The following is an 18880-nucleotide window of genomic DNA, read 5'->3' on the forward strand; positions in this document are numbered from 1 at the left end:
GCTTTTCACATTAAAATTTAACATGAACGATTAACACAATCATTTGTCATTACAGAGATGCACAGCTAACTTGAGATAGAGGGAGGGAATGTTTACATTTTTGAGGAATAATAAATGAATGATTTTAAGTTATCTTGCTTCATGATATTGTTGAGGAGAGAAGAGGAGACAGTAAAATCTTTACTATAATATGTACGTATAAGCAGTATCAGTTCACATAAATAAGATGTTATTTCACAATGAATTTAACATAACGATTAAACATGAAAACAATCAAATGCAATACAGTAAGAAAAAAAAAAAAAAGCTTACATGAGCCAGTGTTCAGTGCGCTGAATGAAACGATAGAGAGGAGAGGATTGGATGGAAGGTAGGGTTCTGCTTCCTACTGACTTAACAGCTGAGCTGGGATGACTGTCAACCCCTTTCTTTCGCTTACACTCGATTTGCCCAAATCACCATTTTTTTTTCTTTTAATTTTTTATTTATTTTTTATTTTTTTCTTGTTACGGTAAAATACCTATCTAGTGACAATTGCTTTTTGCGATTTTTTACCATTGTAAAAGTAACTCAGCTCCATAATAAACACACTGGCTCCGTGTTCAGCCTCTGCATGCCTTCGATTGTTTGTTTAAACGACTTCATTGCGAATAGTTATTCAATCTCTCTTTCCTTCTGTTACATTCTTTACTTATTACTTATTTGCAAAATCCTCATGTTTATTTTAAATTCTGCTGTTGGCCAACAGGAAGTTGATGTATTGTGGCATAATTGATTTCTTTCATGCACTTAAGATCCAAGTGTAAACATATCAACAATCATACACGCTGATTATTCTCTCTCTCTCTCTCTCTCTCTCGCTCTCTCTCTACTCTCTCTCTCTCCTCTCTCTCTCTCTCCATCTCTCATCTCTCACAGACACAATCGGACACACACACTATCGATTATCCTTTTAGATGTGAATAAAATTGATTTTGTTATCAACCTTTGCCTATTGCAACTGTTTCAGTTTCCTCATAGGCTTCTGGTCTCTCCTCCATCCCCTAGCCAGCCGTGTGCCATTTTCACCAAACACTACATAAATCGTACACAGAAACAATTTTTTCAAGAATTTTACTTTGTATAACGTACTGTTTTATTACTTTACACTCTTAATTTAACTTTTGAACACTTGTATGCTTTTGAAGGAGGTACAGTGAGATGATGTGAGCTTCCCTTATAGGCTAACTGCCGACATATAGGCAATTGTTTGTAAGTTTGAGATAGCACACTGATAATTTGGCTTGTTTTCAATATTTTATTACTGTTAATAACACAATTTACTGTAATAGGGTTATTTTTCAATGTTTTATTATTAGCAACAATTTTTGTTCCTACCCTATATGCTAGCCTACAGTGCTGTCTTCCATCTGTAATATGTTTATATCGGATGCAGGACGGTGTTTTTGATAAATTTAAAAATAAAAAAGTGCATCTAATATGCTGCCAAATATGGTAATAAGTTATATTTATTTAATAAATTTATTACTGTGCTTACAAAGGGGTGCATCTTCCGAATAATTACCTTTTAATGTTGTTGTTTTCCTGCATCTGGCCACGCTTATGATTTTGGCAAAATCAGCTGCTATTGTACTCTTGTCATTTTTAATATGTGTCATATAAAATGGATTTTAGATGAGATACGTATAATTGTTTGCTCAGTATTAGGCCTGTATCTTGTGATTCAGCAAGATATTCTCTATTGATAATATTGTTTAGTATATGCTTATTTATAGCAATTCTTACCAAAAATCCTTTTCTCTTAAGCTTTACCAAAAATATAAAGAAAATTAGCAACTTGTATAACAATATTCTACAATTACTGCCAGCAATTAATAAAGTAAACAAACAGAATGAGTGCCAGGACACTCCGCACCATCTGTTGGCTGCCCGGTAAATTAGTCTAGTGGCAGAGGGACATTTTAAAAGTTTTGATTGGCATTTTAGTTTCAATTGTAATTTTGTCTGGATTAGAAGAGGTTCCAGACCAGTGTCTACAGGAAAATTGATGGTCCACCTGTAATAATAGTAACAATGCTGTAATAATAACAATACTATTTTTTTGGTAAAATATTAATACAGTTAGTTGTCGACTAACGACATATGCGAGTTACGACTGATCAGCTTCACGACCACTCACAACTAAAACGACTGGGAAGCGACGTGAGCAAGAAAGAGTGGTGTTCAGCTGAACATATGACAGTTTTTTTCCCAGCTCCCGCCTCTCCACACACGCAGCTCACTTTTCGAGCAGTTAATGATTATTATCATGCATTGGCAACAAGGATATAACTCCAGAAATATATGCCATCAAACACAACCGTAGATAAAATTGAGAGAGAGAATAATTTTAATCAAAACTTCAGGTCTTGAAAGAACACATTTTACTGTTGTTTTCACGGTAATAAAAGATAAATACCATAACTAATGGTAAAGCTCATACTATGATGAAATCAAGTGAAAATAGCGAATGGAATCTCATAATACTTTTTACATAATAAATATGCCCACAAAGCAATCTGTTAACAAAAAAAAAAAAAAATTAGTTCACGAGACGTATTAAATTCATAATTCGGCTTAAAAACATGTATAACGACAAATTACCTTGTCTCATATAAATAAAGTATCTAGATATTTTATGCTAACTAGAAGCAAGGTAATTCACTCCAAATTGAGTTAAATACAGCGAAATAAAACTTAAATATGGCGAACTAAACTCGTATTCGCCATCAGCTGATATCCAAACCAAAATATTGACTGCATTGTTAGTATTCTATGATACAGTAATATGAGAATACAAACAATATTATTGGATACAGTAATGTATAACTTTTTAAGATTCACAGAAAAGATGCATATTCATTGTGTTTTTATTTCATAAATATACGTAGCCATCAGCGGCATGACATCACTCAATTATGCCGATGTCCATCTGAATCTGATTCCCATTTTGTGTGTGTGTGTGTGTGTGTTATTTTTTTTTTTTTTTTATTTTTTTTTTTTTTTTGCTACTGATATAGTCAGAATGCATTGAACCTCCAGAATTGGCTTATATTGATAAATTACTAAATTATATCGGATGTGTAGTATACTGTAGGCTAAGCTACTGTATTCGTATGTATACAATGTATGTACCATGATATAATCATCGTATACGCAAGGCTAACTTGTTAATGTTATTCAATTTTTCTTTGTACTGAAGTATCATAAGCCAATGTGCATTGAATCTAGAGAATTAGCTGAAATTAGTAATTACTATGCCATGTTTTGTAAAAAGTATACTGTGTAGTGTAGGCTAGGCTACTCTATATGTACAGATGGTACTGATTACCCTAGTGTAGGCTAGGCTAGTATAATATTCTTATGGTAAATTAACATGGGCCGATTTACGTCCTAATCGTTTTACGACCTGTTGGTCATAATCAATTGCGGTCGTAAGTCGACAACTAGCTGTACGTAGTCTGGCCAGGTAGTATTGACCATCTGGATAAAATGGATTCTATAGTAGTGAGTGTCGGGGCTACCATAATCTTACAGAGGCCTCCCCTTCTTATATGGGACCCATGAGTGATTTTTTTTTTTTTTAAAGGAGCATCTTGTGTGTCCAGTATGGTACTTCTTTATCTCAGCTTGGATAATGCAACTAAATTAACAATTTTTGTTGAGTTCTTGGTTAGTTTACTGGAATTCTGATGTATTTTTTTTATTGTGTTGCTCATTTTCAGCTATAATATATATGATTCTTGTATGTCAGGTTTTATCAATTGCATTTTCATTTGAATGCAGATCCAACATCAATATTGTCTGACTGACGAAAAAGGTCCCGCCCACAAGAAAACTTTCACTGTCACCTTGAGATTAGGAGAAAGTGAAGAGTACACTGCCTCTGGTCCAAGCATTAAAAAAGCTCAACACTCTGCTGCTGCCATTGCACTTGAGAAGACCCAGTTTAAACATCCTCCCCCTAAAACTCAGAGACAAAACAAACAGAGTAAGTGGGCAGTATGACCACCATTGTAAATGGACAACAGATTTTGAGAACAGTGTAAGTTGAACACAGTGAAGTGATCATTTTGGAAATTTTAATGGTATTGGTTGTTACAGTAAGAAAATTTAATAATTTGCATAAGCTGAGCTTCTGGGTTGATTTTATAAAAAATATGCAAAACTCATTAATTGCAAAGTACCTTATTTCTATGTAGAAGTATCCCAGACGCAAACATTTTTAATCAGGAAAAGAATATTTCTACTAGGCATGCTTGTACCCTCATGTGATAATGTGCATTATCTCTCATTCTTTTTCCAAACTGAATGAACAGAATGAATCTATGGATGGAAGCTAGGCAAAATAACTGCGTGGTTAATGGGTTCATAAGAAAAAGATGTTTTTGTATAATAACATTTCTTATATGTTGAAGGAAGGTGCTTACTTATATGCTGATGTTGAAGGAAAGACAAACGAATTTCTTTTTCAAGGTGACAATGAATTTTGAAATTTAAGACATGTAGTAGTTCCCATATGTTAGAAGGTCAGGGTTAAAGAGATAGAATTAGAGGACTGCAGGTCAAGTGGTTTAGTTATCTTAAAATTTAAGATAATGACTCTGTACTCATTATGTGAAAGAGCCATAAGCTTGTATACTTACCCAACCTGTAGGAAGTCATTGAGTCCATATGTGCCATTTTGTATGGTATGGAGAAGAAGAAAGCATGATTAAGAGGAAATAAAAGCAGAGGCCCCACCTCCCCTGTCACCTATAGTAGCACATGCTATGTCATGACTAATAACCAGTATTGGTACAATGGCACCTCAAATATTGACAGTTCAGGGGTCTGCCCCTTCTGCTAACACACGTAATGAAAATCAATAAGTGACACAAACTTCCATGACCTACAAGATGGTTTTCATGGGGCCGTCTCACATAGCTTTTAGTACCGCGTAATTCCATAATGCATACAGCGCTTCCTGTAGGGGGTTAGTGCCATCAGTGCACCTCATGCGGTCCACTGCAGTCATTACTTGAGGTTCTTTGCAGCATCCCTTTGGCCCTTAGCTGCAACCCATTTCATTCCTTTTACTGTACCTCCTTATATATCTCTTACTTTCTAACAATTGATTCATAGAGCAACAGCAAGGTTTTCCTCCTATTACACCTTTTAAACTTTTTACTCTCGGTTTCCGTTTCAGCGCTGAATGACCTTATAGGTCCCAGTGCTAGGCTTTTGGCTTTCTAAATATTATATATATTCAATTCAGTTCATATGTAGCACTTACAGCTTATCCTATTTAGTATTTGATATTTACCAATTTGAAATACAGGTACTCCTCATTCAACGACGGGGATCCGTTTCAGCGACCACTTCGTTAAATGACTTCATTGTTAAACGCATTATTCCCTTTTTTCAACTAATAACATTGATTTTCAGTCATTTACACAACTAGTTTCTGACATAGCCTACTACTTGTCAAAGTTTTGACAATGCTTTTTATCATTTTGTTACTCATATATTTTAACTTCTTTTATAACTTCATGTATAATTTTCTTTAAAATAGTGTACTTTATTTAACACAATTAGCCTACATTCCTGAGTTAGCCTACTAGTAAGTCAATACAATACTAAGTCAATACAGTACTAAACTTTTCACAAAATCTGCACATTATTTAACAGTGACTTTCATATTCTAAATTTGGTATTTCATAATTATTGCTATTAGTTTCTTCACCATTTATTTTTATTGTGGAGGGTAGTGAGATGAAGAAAGTAATGAATGAATTTGGCGATCACGGGGCATTTGAATGTTGCCGTAAAAACGTAAACAAAGCACAACGCCATCTATTGAGGAAAGTGAACACTAAACTATTCGCTAATGGGATAAGCATTTTCTGACATTGATAAAGATTTATGCTTGCACTTTTTACCTCTAGTATCATCTGATCTCATGGGTGACAGATCGAGTACGTATGTAAATATGCAGTTGTATAAAAAATTATCAAACTGTATTACATGTAAGTCTTTCAAGCATACTAAGAGTAAGGAATATGTGCATGCCAAATGTCTCAATGTTTTGATTAAAAAGATTTACGTAGTAGAGACTTCTGAAGTGGAATGTTTAAAAAAATATATTTGTTTTCAAATTAATATAAAAAACATATTTGACTTCACACATTTTCTTTTCGTTACAAAGAATTATTCTCACTAAAACCAAGGAGATGGCGCCACCCGTTCAGCCATGCAATGAACTAATGGCGGCTGAATCAAGCCAACCAGTGGAGTTCCTAGACCATAGAATGCCAACTCTAAGAGTTTCAACTGGATAGCTTTTATTACAAAGTATATTAAAGCCTTATTTATTGTTTTAGCCATGGATTTTAAGGTTTTCAAAACCTAGGCTAGGCTAGATTATTGGAACTGAATAGCATTTCTCTTGGCCACCATTGGCAGTTTTTTTTTTCTCCATGTCATTGTAGCTCTGAGTTGTTGTAAAATGAGTATGTCGTTAAATGAGGAGTACCTGTACTGAATTATTTACCATTCAGATTTAGAAATATATATGCAAAATCAATTGTTTCTATTATTATCAAAAGATGAAATCTATTCATATGGAACAAGCCTAAGGGGGCCATTGACTTGAAATTCAAGATTCCAAAGAATATTGTTTTCATTAGGAAGAAATAAGAGGAGGTAAAGGGAATACATAAAGAAGAGATCCCACTTATCACAAAAAAAAAGAAATTAAGAAATTAAATAGATATAAATACATTAAAATGGAAGGAGAATATTAGTACGTTTTGGAATTGTCATGCATTACATCTTCACATGAACTAATGAAGTTCCAATTGCACGGTATCCTCTGAGAGGCTGTTTAGAAGTCAAAATTTGTATACATACATTACTGCACCAACATATGCTTACAAATCCTTACAATATAAAAACAAGATGAACATTGTATTATTTTAAGAATAACCCAAGTTTCTTTATAATTAATGTGAGAGAGAGAGAGAGAAAATGCAAAACGCAAGCAAACTCATTTAATTGCTAGTTCATAGTTCATGCTATTGTGTTGCATATGTGCATGTATACCCTGTACACATGCAAACTTACTGAAAATGTTTAACACTACATTACTGTATTGTATTAAGAACAGCAAGGTGGTGTAATGCATATTAAATACAGTACACCATACCCTGCACATTAATTACTGCTTATGTAATCTTACCTTGAAGTCTGGTTAAGTGAAGTAGGTCTATTGTTTTATAGCTCTCATCATTTGCTGTACATTAAGTAATCTGTTATTGAATTAAATAATGGTAGCGTGACCTGCTATTGAATTTTTAAATAATGGGAGCGTGAGGTAAAATACAATAAAATTGTATGATGCAGTAAATGAAAACTTTATAACTTTAGTTAAAGTGGAAAATTAGAAGCTTATTAACATAATTAGATGTTGCATCATTTTGTCTTGCATCCACTCAGCTTATTTAGTCCCATGTTGCTGTTGTTATGTAAAATGTTGGAAGAGTCATTGTCATATTTATATATACTATTTCAATCATAGCCTATATAGTATGTACTGTTATTGCAATTTTTTTGTGCAGTAGGTCCCAGTACGATTACTAGAGGCAAGTTTAGTGTGCACAGTATTGTACTTGAATTTGGCCAAGCATACAACATCCTTTCTTTTTTCCAAAGCAGTATCAAACTTGGGTAAAGCTAGTGTACATAAATTACTACAGGAAAATAAGAAGACTGCATGATGTATTTCATTGTAGCCTAGCATTTGTGATATGAATTTGGCTGAAGATAGCTAATGCAGTAGTTGATATGAAGTATACAGTAAATTCAGTTAACTGGACAGGCAACAAATCCAGAGGTGCACTTGACAAGCAAGATTTTATCTTATAAGAAACTAAATTTAGCCTTCAGTTAGGTATTAACACAACCAAAAACTTCAAATTCCCTTTGCTACAAATAAATTCATAGAAAACAAAACCCAAATTAATTTCTAGCTATTTGTTATAATTTATGAAATAAAGTTAATTTTACCCTTTTACATAAAATAACATAAAACAGTAACAAAGAAGGAAATTAAAGGCACAACTTGAACTTAAAATTTAAATTCTTGTTTGAAAATCCCCCCAACACAAATAGATAATTACATTAAAAGTACTAAAATAAACTTATAAAGGGAGTGTGAATAGACGTATGGAGTAAAAAAGAAGAAAATTTAAAAGAAAAAGGTTCTTAAAGATCACAAATTTCCCTTGGAGAATGAATTTGCACAATGAAATGAGACATGATGTAGAACAATCAGAAGAGTGCATAGGCATAAGCAATAGTAGTATTCTTTTCCTGGTAAAATATGTTGGTGTGATCAGGATATTTCTAAATATAACAAAGGCATCTTATTATTTGGGTTGTAACAAGCAAACACGTATAGTACTTAGTTTTCAGCTTTTCAAGCATTTATGTATGGGTGTACAGTAGCATAATCTTTTAGGTTTGAATACCTATAGATATTTGTTTGATTCACTCTGGCAATAGATGCAAGACAGACTTAGTCCTCTTTATATAAAAAAAAATGGGTTGCACAGTTCTCTAGAATTTGAGGTCCATATTTTGCTTGCTATGTATGGCTTTTACTGTAGGTAATTTCAAATTGAGTTGCAGTTTCCACACAACAACTTTATCCTTCTTGGATATTGTTGTGAAGTAAGAATAAAATGATTAATTTTCCTATATAATTTGTCCATTATGTTTTTACTTCAGCAAAATTAACACCAACAGTAGAACTGAATGCCTTGGCAATGAAACGTGGAGAAGCTGCAAGTTATACGTTCATGGAAACACCACGGCCACCAAATCCATACTTCAATATGCCTCCTAACATACGTGCCATGTACAACCAGGTGAGGGCATAAAATAATTTGGAAGTTAGATTTTGATGGTTTGTATAAATAAAAACCAGTTTACATGCTTCAGCATTAACTTCAGTACTTAGGTTAATTTTTGTACAGTTGGGTTAGGATTATGATCATAGCTAAAGCTTGTTTATTCATTATTTAGGTACAATAGTTCCCTGCAACTTACTAGATACTTTGACGGTATGGCTTTCTGATAAGTATAAAAAATAAAATAGGGAATCCTATCATATAACCTAGACTTGAAAATTATATTGTTTAAGAGTTTGTTCATGCCACTTACCTGACAGATATATATATAGCTGTATTTTCTGACGTCCGACAGAAATTTCAAAACTCGCGGCACACGCAGTGGGCGGCCAGGTGGTAGTACCCATTCCTGCCGCTGGGAGGCGGATATCAGGAACCATTCCCATTTTCTATTCATATTTTTTTCTGTCGCTGGTCGGTAAACAACTGTTTACAGACCTCTGCTCAGGATTTTTTGGAATTTGACTCGCTTTTAAGTATCTGATTGATTTTTTGGTATTGAATTGGATTGTTGAATTGGCATGCGCGATAGTGGACCGTTTTTTGATTTTGGATTGACTTTTCTATATAAGATATGTCTGGATCAAGTGCTGTGAGTTTCAGAGTGTGTGTGAGGGCTGATTGTAAGGTGAGGCTACCGAAAGCATCGGTAGACCCCCACACAGTATTTATGAGTTGTAGGGGGCTTATTTGTTTGATTGATAATCGGTGCAATGAATGTGAGAAATTGACCGATGATGATTGGAGAGTATATGAGTCCTATCGCCTTAAATTGGAGCGCGATAGGATCAGGAGGTCTTCCTCCAGGAGTGGTTCTACCAAAGGTAAGGCTAACATCTCTCCTACATTAACACCTGTAGTGTTTACAACCCCTAAACCTGTGTTGCCTTCGGGCTCTGATTCTGTGTCGGGAGAAGCGAATGCTCTCTCTCTGATTTTGGAGTCTCTTCGCACTCTGGAGACCAAAGTGAAAGCCTTAGAAACTGGCTCGGTGCAAGTGTGTGATCGTGCCCCCAGTGTTGTGGAGGGGGCGTCAGATCGGCCCCATAATGCCTCTAGGCCTAGACCTCTATCAGACTCCCAAGACCCAGGGAGTAGGTATGTCGAAAGCCGCAAGAGGGTTACGGGGGCTTCCCACCGATCTGGCGTCCCTTCGGCAGACCTTGTAGCAAAGTCCCAGGCTGCCAAGGAGCGCGCACGAGCGCGCGTCCTGAAAGAGTGCTTTTCGTCCTCCGAAGCGTCCTCCCCGCGCAAGGGGTGGAGCGCTTGGAGAGACTCTCGTCCTTTGAAAAGGACGTTTCGTGCGGAGGACGCTTCACGTCCTCTTTCGCCACTTTCGTCGGAGGACGCGTATGACGCTTTTCCGCCTCAGAAAAGAGGTAAGATCTCCGATGAGGACGCTGGGTTGCGTGCACAGGCGCGTATACCTGAGAAGCAGGTAGCTGTACCTGTGAGAAGGAAGGAGGCGTCCCCTCGCCCCTCGTCTTCTCACAGGATCAGTCCTGCTTCCTCTGTTCATTCTTCCCCGACGAAGAACATTCTTTTGTCCCTTCAGGACCAGCTATCCTCGCTTATGGCTCAGAGGACTCGCCCAGCAGCAGTCGAGCCTAAGCGGAGGAAGGACCTTAGACTGCCTGTCAAGAGGACTAAGCAGTCTCCTTCTCCTTCACCTACTTCGTCTCGTTCGCCGATCGCTTCTCCTTCGGCGATTCGCCGATCTCGTTCGTCCTCTAGAAGGACGTTACGTCAGGACGCTTTTGAGGAGGACGCTCTGTACGACGTTCGACAGGACGCTCATCAGGACGCTAGGCAGGACGCTAGGCGGGACGCTTGGCAGGACGTTCGGCAGGACGTTCGGCAGGACGCTCGTCAGGACGCTCGTCAGGACGCTAGGCAGGACGCTCGCCAGGACGCTAGACAGGACGCTCGGCAGGACTCATCGGCAGGACGCTTGGCAGGTTTGAAGCTCGCCAGGACGTTCAGGGCTCTTTTCAAGACGTTTTGGGGATTCCGACCAAGAAGTCGTACCCCCAGACGCTAGTTTACGCGCACAGGCACGTATTCCAGCGAAAAGGTCTTCCCTTTCGTTTGAGAAACGTAAGGACGCTTCTCTGGCAAGTGAGACTGCCGCGGATGGCGCTAAGGACGCTCTTCCTCGTCAGGACGCTCTACCTTCATCGAGTAGTAAGCGTCATAGAGAAGACAGCCGAAATGAGGCTGCCTCTAGCAAGGATAGGGGTCCTTTGATCAAGCCAAGACCCGACATTAGGACGCCCTCTCCGGACAGACGGTCTCCTCTTCCGTTTAGAGAAGAAGGAGAGCTAAGTAGTTCAGCTGAATCGGTTGAAGAGGAACCTTCTGCGGCCCCTTCAATCTCGGACTATAAAGTCCTCGTGCGACTCTTGCGTTCTTCTTTTGAAGACAAGTTTCAGCCCTCAGCTCCCAAGTCTCCTCCTTCGCAGTTTTCTTCATCTAAAACTGGAAAAACCCCGGAGTTTGTAGAGATGAAAACTTCTCTCTCCACGAAACGTGCCTTTAAAAAGCTCCAAGATTGGATGATACGAAGGAGAGATCAAGGCAAGACGACCTTCGCCTTGCCGCCAACTAGACTTAGCGGAAAAGGGGGCATTTGGTATAGAACCAAAGATGAAGTAGGGGTTCGTATCCCTTCTTCGGCTCAAGGAGATTTCTCCAGCCTAGTGGATTTGCAGAAGAGGTCGCTTTTACCCTCTGCTAAAGTAACCTGGACCTCTTCGGAGACTGACCATCATTTGAAGGGTCTGCTCAGGACGCTGGAAGTGTTCAACTTCCTTGACTGGTGGTTGGGAGTTCTGGATCTGCAAGCGAGAAGCCCAGAATCTCTCAGTCTGGGGGAGCTGTCCAGCGTGTTAGCATGTATGGACAAAGCCGTCAGGGATGGTTCGGAGGAGATCGTATCTCATTTTGGAACGGCTTTATTAAAAAAGAGAGCTTTGCTGTGCAACTTCACAGCTCGTTCGGTAACTCCAGCTCAGAAAGCGGATTTGCTGTTTTCGCCTCTTTCGAACCATCTCTTCCCCCAGACTTTAGTAAAGGACCTGACGAACAGTTTGCAAGAGAAGGCAACTCAGGACCTTTTGGCCCAGTCTACAAGACGGTCAGCCCTACCTTCAACCTCTTCAGCTGCGGTTCGACCGCCAGAGAAAGTTAAGCCCTTTCGTGGGGCTCCCCCTCGAGAGCAGCTCCTCGAGGGAGAGGGTTTTCACGAGGAAGAGCTTCCTTTAAGCCAAAGCCTTCCAAGTGAGAAGCATGTCCTTCAGACACCAGTCGGAGCCAGACTGAAGTTTTTGCGGGAGAGCGGTGGAGAGAGAGAGACACGGACTCTTGGTCCCTCAAGATCGTGGAGCAGGGTTACAAGATCCCCTTTTTAGATCTTCCTCCTCTTTCTACGACTCCCAGAGACCTTTCTCCATCCTATCAGGGAGAAAAGAAGAAAGTATTGTTCGATCTCCTTCAGCAGATGATCGACAAAAGAGCGGTGGAACAAGTCGCGGACCTGGGGTCTCCAGGTTTTTACAACAGGATCTTCTAGTACCGAAACAGTCGTCAGGTTGGCGTCCAGTTCTAGATGTAAGCAGGCTCAATCTTTTCGTGGAAAAGACCAAATTCACGATGGAGACGCCTCATTCTGTTCTGGGAGCCTTGAGACCGGGCGACTGGATGGTGTCCTTAGACTTGCAGGACGCGTACTTTCACATCCCGATCCACCCTCTTTCAAGAAAGTATCTAAGGTTTGTCTTAGACAAAAAAGTGTGGCAGTTCAGAGCTATGTGTTTCGGTCTGACCACGGCTCCAATGGTGTTCACAGTAGTAATGAAGAACGTAGCGAGGTGGCTACACTCTTCGGGAATAAGAGTTTCCCTGTACCTCGACGACTGGCTGATCAGAGCGTCGTCGAGAGAGAAGTGTCTGAAGGACTTGCAGTTCACTTTAGCCCTAGCGAAGTCCCTGGGACTTCTGGTCAACCTCGAAAAGTCGCATCTGACCCCAACACAGTCCATCGTGTATCTGGGGATTCAGATGGATTCAGTGGCTTTTCGAGCGTTTCCATCCCAGGAACGTCAGCGGCTAGGCTTAGAAAAGATCTCAGCCTTTCTAAGGAAAGAGACTTGCTCGGCGAGGGAATGGATGAGTCTGCTGGGGACCATTTCCTCGCTAGAAAGGTTTGTTTCCTTAGGAAGACTGCACATCAGGCCTCTCCAATTTTTCCTTGCGGACGAGTGGAAGGCCAAGGACGATCTCAATGCCATATTGAGAATATCGCTTCCGATCAAGAACCATCTAAGATGGTGGTTGGACCCTCAGAAGCTTCAGGAGGGCGTGTCCCTAAGTCTTCTGAGCCCCGACCTAGTGTTGTTTTCAGACGCTTCCATCATGGGATGGGGAGCAACACTAGGAGGGAAGGAAGTGTCAGGCTCCTGGAGAGGGGAACAGGTAGCCTGGCATATAAATGTCAAAGAACTGGCAGCAGTATTTCTGTCCCTGCAGTTCTTCGAAAGGAGTTTTGGAGAACAAGATTGTTCAGATAAACTCGGACAATACCACAGCACTCGCTTATTTAAAAAACCAGGGAGGAACACACTCCAGAACGTTGTTTTCCCTAGCGAGAGAGATTCTGCTGTGGGCAAAGAGAAAAAATGTGACTATCCTGACGAGAGTCATTGCAGGAGTGCAAAACGTCAGGGCAGATCTTCTCAGTCGTCGGGAACAAGTCCTACCGACGGAATGGACCTTGAACGAAGACGTTTGTCGAGACCTGTGGACGTTGTGGGGACGTCCACTGGTCGACTTATTCGCGACGTCAAGGACCAAGAGACTTCCTCTTTACTGCTCCCCGGTCCTGGATCCAGAAGCAATCGCGGTAGACGCTTTGCTTTGGAATTGGACGGGCCTAGACTTATACGCCTTCCCACCATTCAAGATTTTGGGGGAAGTCATGAGGAAGTTTGCGGCCTCGGAAGGGACGAGGTTAACCCAACCCTGATCGCTCCGATGTGGCCAGCGAGAGAATGGTTCACAGAGGTCATGTCTTTCCTTGTAGACTTTCCAAGGACATTGCCCTGGAGGAAAGATCTACTCAAACAGCCGCACTTCGAAAGGTTTCACCAAAACCTCTCTGCTCTGGGTCTGACTGCGTTCAGACTATCGAAAAGTTGGCCAGAGCGAGAGGTTTTTCGAAAGCAGCTGCGAGAGCAATCGCACATGCGAGACGTGCTTCCACAAGAGCTGTTTACCAATCGAAGTGGGCTTCCTTCAGGGCATGGTGTAAAAAGGAGGGAGTTTCCTCTTCCTCGACCTCTGTGAACCAAATAGCTGATTTTCTGCTCTTCCTCAGGAATGTGCAGAAATTAGCGGTCCCTACCATCAAGGGATATAAAAGCATGTTGTCAGCGGTTTTTAGGCACAGAGGCCTCGACCTGTCTGACAACAAGGACATTCATGACCTTTTAAAGTCTTTCGAGACCTCGAAGGTTCCTCAAATGAGACCTCCATCATGGAACCTTGACGTAGTCCTTAAATTCCTTATGTCAAGCCCTTTCGAACCGCTTCAGGCAGCGTCGCTTCGAAACCTGACAAGGAAGGCTCTTTTCCTAACTTCTCTTGCGACGGCTAAGAGAGTTAGTGAAATTCAAGCGTTTAGCAAGTTAATGGGATTCAAAGGGGACAATGCTGTCTGCTCGTTGAACCCAACTTTCTTGGCGAAGAATGAAAATCCTTCGAACCCTTGGCCGAAGACTTTCGAGATCAAGGGTATGTCAAGTCTGGTGGGCAAGAACCAGAGAGAGTCCTGTGCCCAGTCAGGGCTCTCAAGTTCTACGTGCATAGAACGAAAGAGGTAAGAGGTCCCTCAGGTAATCTCTGGTGCTCTGTGAAGAGACCAGAGTTACCTTTATCAAAGAATGCGGTTGCTTTCTTTCTAAGGGACATCATTCGGGAGGCTCATTCATCTTTCCAGAAGACTGATTTGAGCCTCTTCCAAAGTAAAAAAGACGCACGAAGTTCGAGCCGTCGCTACCTCTCTTGCCTTCCAAAAGAACATGTCAATCAAGGACATCCTTGATTGCACCTTTTGGAGGAGTAACTCCGTCTTCGCCTCACATTACTAATAAGGGATGTGAGAACGATTTATGACGATTGTAATGCACTGGGGCCATACGTTTCTGCGGACGCAGTATTGGGGTCCGGAAGTAGCTCTTTCCCTATCCCTTAGTTAGGATTAGGTTAGTTTGTTGTGTTTTTAGGTTGTGGTGAGTCTTATGTGAAGATCTCCCATCCTTTAGTTAGTTTTAAGGGGTTTTTTGTGAATAGTTGGTCAGGTGGTGGTCAGTTGCTTCGTTGCCCTCATTTGTATGGCCTCGATGGTCTTGTCACGTTGAGGTCTCGCACCCGTTGACAGATCATCCAGAGCGCACCAGCACTACAGGTCTCCACCTGGCTGGCAACTCTGTTTTAAGCAAAAGCAGCCTTACGTGACAGTAATCACATAGTCTACTTTGCAAACAGGTGAGGAACCAAGATGTATATCATCTACTTAATTTAAGTTTCCTAAAAAATCCTATTCTGTCTCTTCCCACCATCCGAAGGTGGGATTCAGCTATATATATATCTGTCAGGTAAGTGGCATGAACAAAATGTTATTGTTATTATACAATTAAGTTTGTTCATACTTACCTGGCAGATATATATAATTAAAGTGCCCGCCCTCCTCCCCTCAGGAGACAGAGGCATTAATAAAAATATGAATAGAAAATGGGAATGGTTCCTGATATCCGCCTCCCAGCGGCGGGAATGGGTACTACCACCTGGCCGCCCACTGCGTGTGCCGCGAGTTTTGAAATTTCTGTCGGACGTCAGAAAATACAGCTATATATATATCTGCCAGGTAAGTATGAACAAACTTAATTGTATAATAACAATAACATATTTATATACAAAAGTAAATTTTTTATTAAGTTACTATTATAGAAAAATGTCATTTTCAGAAGTGGTAAGGCCCATTAAACTTCTCATCAGCATACCATTGATTTGTAAACCAATAATTTTCTTTATGTCTGATGTTTGTCATGTTTGGCCTTTATGCTATTTTATTTGAGAATTAAACTAGTATGTTGAAGCAATATCTGTGAGTGCTCTGCCATCACTATTTTCCTGCTGCCATATTTCAGGTTTCTAGAGGCAAAGGTTTTGGGCTGGCAACCCCTTTATTTCAATTTTACTTCTGAAGAATTAACATTAATGTTGATGTCTGTTTATAGATATTGTAATCGTTGGGCTTGTGTATCTTCCTCCAACCAACTTTTCATCAAATCACTTTCCTTTTAGGACTATTATACAAGCTATATAGGAAATTGTGCATCTTTAAAGCATATTAGAGCAACTTTGATTACTTTGCTAGCTTATATATTTGGTATGTTAATAATACAGTGATTGTTTCTGGGATCCTCTTGTTACCGAGGGAATGTGATTGGTAGCTGTGTGTCAAGTATCATACTTTATCATACTTAATTTATGATGCTTCTATGAGATGAAAACAGTGACACAACAGGTCATCCAGGATGTTTCTGATCATGCTTATCATGGGCAAAATCTATGCAACTACAGTTATCACCTGTAATGTACAGCAGGCTTCTGAGTTTTTAACACCACAGCCAGTAGATGGCCACAGATAAATTGATAGGGGCAGTTTTCAGCTTGGTGTGCAGTACATTTGCGGACATTCCCACCTTAAAGGATAGCTTAGGATGTAAAGTATGTGTCTGTACGGTGGGTGGGGGTATATTGAGTGTTTGTGTATTTTAAAAGTACACATTTAGGTGTGAATAAAACAATTTGATTTTCACTTGACTTACAATTTATTACAACATAGAATCCCACTTCCAAAATCTTAGAGTTATGCTTAGTTAGGATGTTGATAGGAGTGATATGTTCCTTAGAGGGTAACTCACTGTGTCTTATATTTATCTACCACTGGTACACCACCAGCAGTTTGATCAATTTGCGATGGTATAAAACTGTAAGATAAATGATTTTGAACTTATATTAATTAATTACATACCTATAATTTTTAAAATTTGGATACTCTGCATGGGCTATCTCATCTCAAATATTTGTTGACTGGAAATTTTTTATTTTTTTTTCCTGAATTGGCCATGAAAACATATTTGTATAAGATCTGGAGGCTTAATACATTATTACTGTAACTAACTTAATTATGAATTCTTCTGAATACTAAATATTTTTTTTTTTTTTACAACAGAAATATTATGGTAGGGCTCCGTTATACCCCATCTTTTTTGTGACATTGAGAGTGGGTACTAGGGAATTTGTTGGAGAAGGGACAACTGCTCAACAAGCTAAGCACAATGCAGCATCAAAAGCCTTGAAAATGATGAAGACATTACCAATGCCTGAAAATGCTACAACATGCACACAAGGAGGTGAGTCTTTATCTAGTAAATATTGTGTATATCTGAATTATTTATTTCAAACATCTAACTCACCTGGTAGTTATATATATAGCTTACGTCCCTGACGTCACGGCAGAATTTCAAAACTCGCGGCAATCGCCGATTGGGTAGTCAGGTGCACCACCTGTGTGCCCTCTACCCAGGTACGGGGAACCGTTCCAACTATGTATTCCTCAGATCTTCCCTGCCGCCGCATCAGTGACATTGTTGGAACTTCGCTCGCTTAGCCCGTGTTTTTTGCAGTTGTTTGGTGAAGTACACTTTGGCTTTGGCTTTCGCTCGATTTTGGACTTGATTTGGATTTTTCTTGAACTTTGTTTGGATATTGTTGGTTTGACCCTTGCTTGTTTTGATCTCTCTTTTGAATTTCCCAACATGACTGACTGCATCGAGTGTGAGAATATGTGTGAGAGGTTGTAAGACTCGGCTTGCTAAAGCCTCAATAGACCCTCACTCTATTTGCATTAAATGTAGAGGTAAGACTTGTGAGTTGGGTGATAGGTGTGAAGAATGTGTGAACTTGCCTGAGACTGAGTGGATAGAGTATTACCGCTATGTGCGGAAATTAGAGAAGGATAGGATCAGGAGAGCGAAGAATAGTATGTCTCGCTCCTCCAAAGACAGTCGGGGAATCGACAGTTCTATATCCCTCGCTAATGAACCTATTGATCCACCTTCCGTAGTAGTAGTACCAGATCCCACTACTGAAACAGGTAATAGTCCAACATTAAAGGATATGATGGCGGCCATTCAAGCCCTTGGTCAACGAGTAGAATCCCTTGCAGAAGATAGGGAGAAATTATGGTCTAATGTGAGAGATCTTAAAGTGTCAAGTGATACATAAAGTGCAAGTGCAGTGGAGGGTGCGGCCGCTCAGATCTGTCGTGCTCCTAGCCCTAGACCTCTTCCAAGCTCACCAACCCCTGTGAGAAGGAAAGTCGACAGGCGAAGGGGGGGCGAGAGATTTTAGTAGAAGGACACCAGGCGACTCCCAAGCGGTCGTCCCCTCGAGCGTACCTGTTGACGATCCCCAGGACGCTCACCCTCGCCATTGGAAGAGTGAGGTTAAAGTGTTTTCTTTGCATCGGACAACGCAATCCCCAGATGGGGCTGGCGTCTTAGTTCGAAATCGAGACCCCTCAAAAGACTCTATCCGGTAGAGCAGCCAGGATGTAGACATTGGAGCAGCCCGGAGCGCTTCCCTTCCAGCTCCGATGTTTGCTCTCCTACCAAGCTAAGACAAGATGTCGCACAGGTGGCCGTCGTCTTTGGTAGGAGGCAAGGAAATATCGGACGATGGGAGGCCTTCGGTGCAGGCTCCAACTCCAAAGCACTTCCCTTCCAGCTCCGATGCTTGCTCTCCCACCAAGCTAAGACGCAAGA

At 40.3% G+C, this 18880-nt stretch overlaps 1 protein-coding gene across 4 annotated transcripts in view; it reads left to right on the top strand.

The window, feature by feature from the left end:
- The window catches only part of LOC135216880 (double-stranded RNA-binding protein Staufen homolog), a 203385-nt gene that overhangs the window by 87445 nt on the left and 97060 nt on the right, over positions 1-18880 (top strand). For 3 of the 4 annotated variants that reach the window (XM_064252402.1, XM_064252401.1, XM_064252400.1), the window contains exons 6-8: positions 3826-4030; positions 8809-8948; positions 17287-17467. In XM_064252402.1, the coding sequence (XP_064108472.1) occupies positions 3826-4030; positions 8809-8948; positions 17287-17467 (526 nt within the window). The remainder of the gene's footprint in view (positions 1-3825; positions 4031-8808; positions 8949-17286; positions 17468-18880) is intronic. The other variant, XM_064252404.1, reaches the window with a different exon arrangement.

The sequence above is a fragment of the Macrobrachium nipponense genome, chromosome 6 (genome assembly GCF_015104395.2).
Source record: "Macrobrachium nipponense isolate FS-2020 chromosome 6, ASM1510439v2, whole genome shotgun sequence".
Classification (NCBI taxonomy): domain Eukaryota; kingdom Metazoa; phylum Arthropoda; class Malacostraca; order Decapoda; family Palaemonidae; genus Macrobrachium; species Macrobrachium nipponense.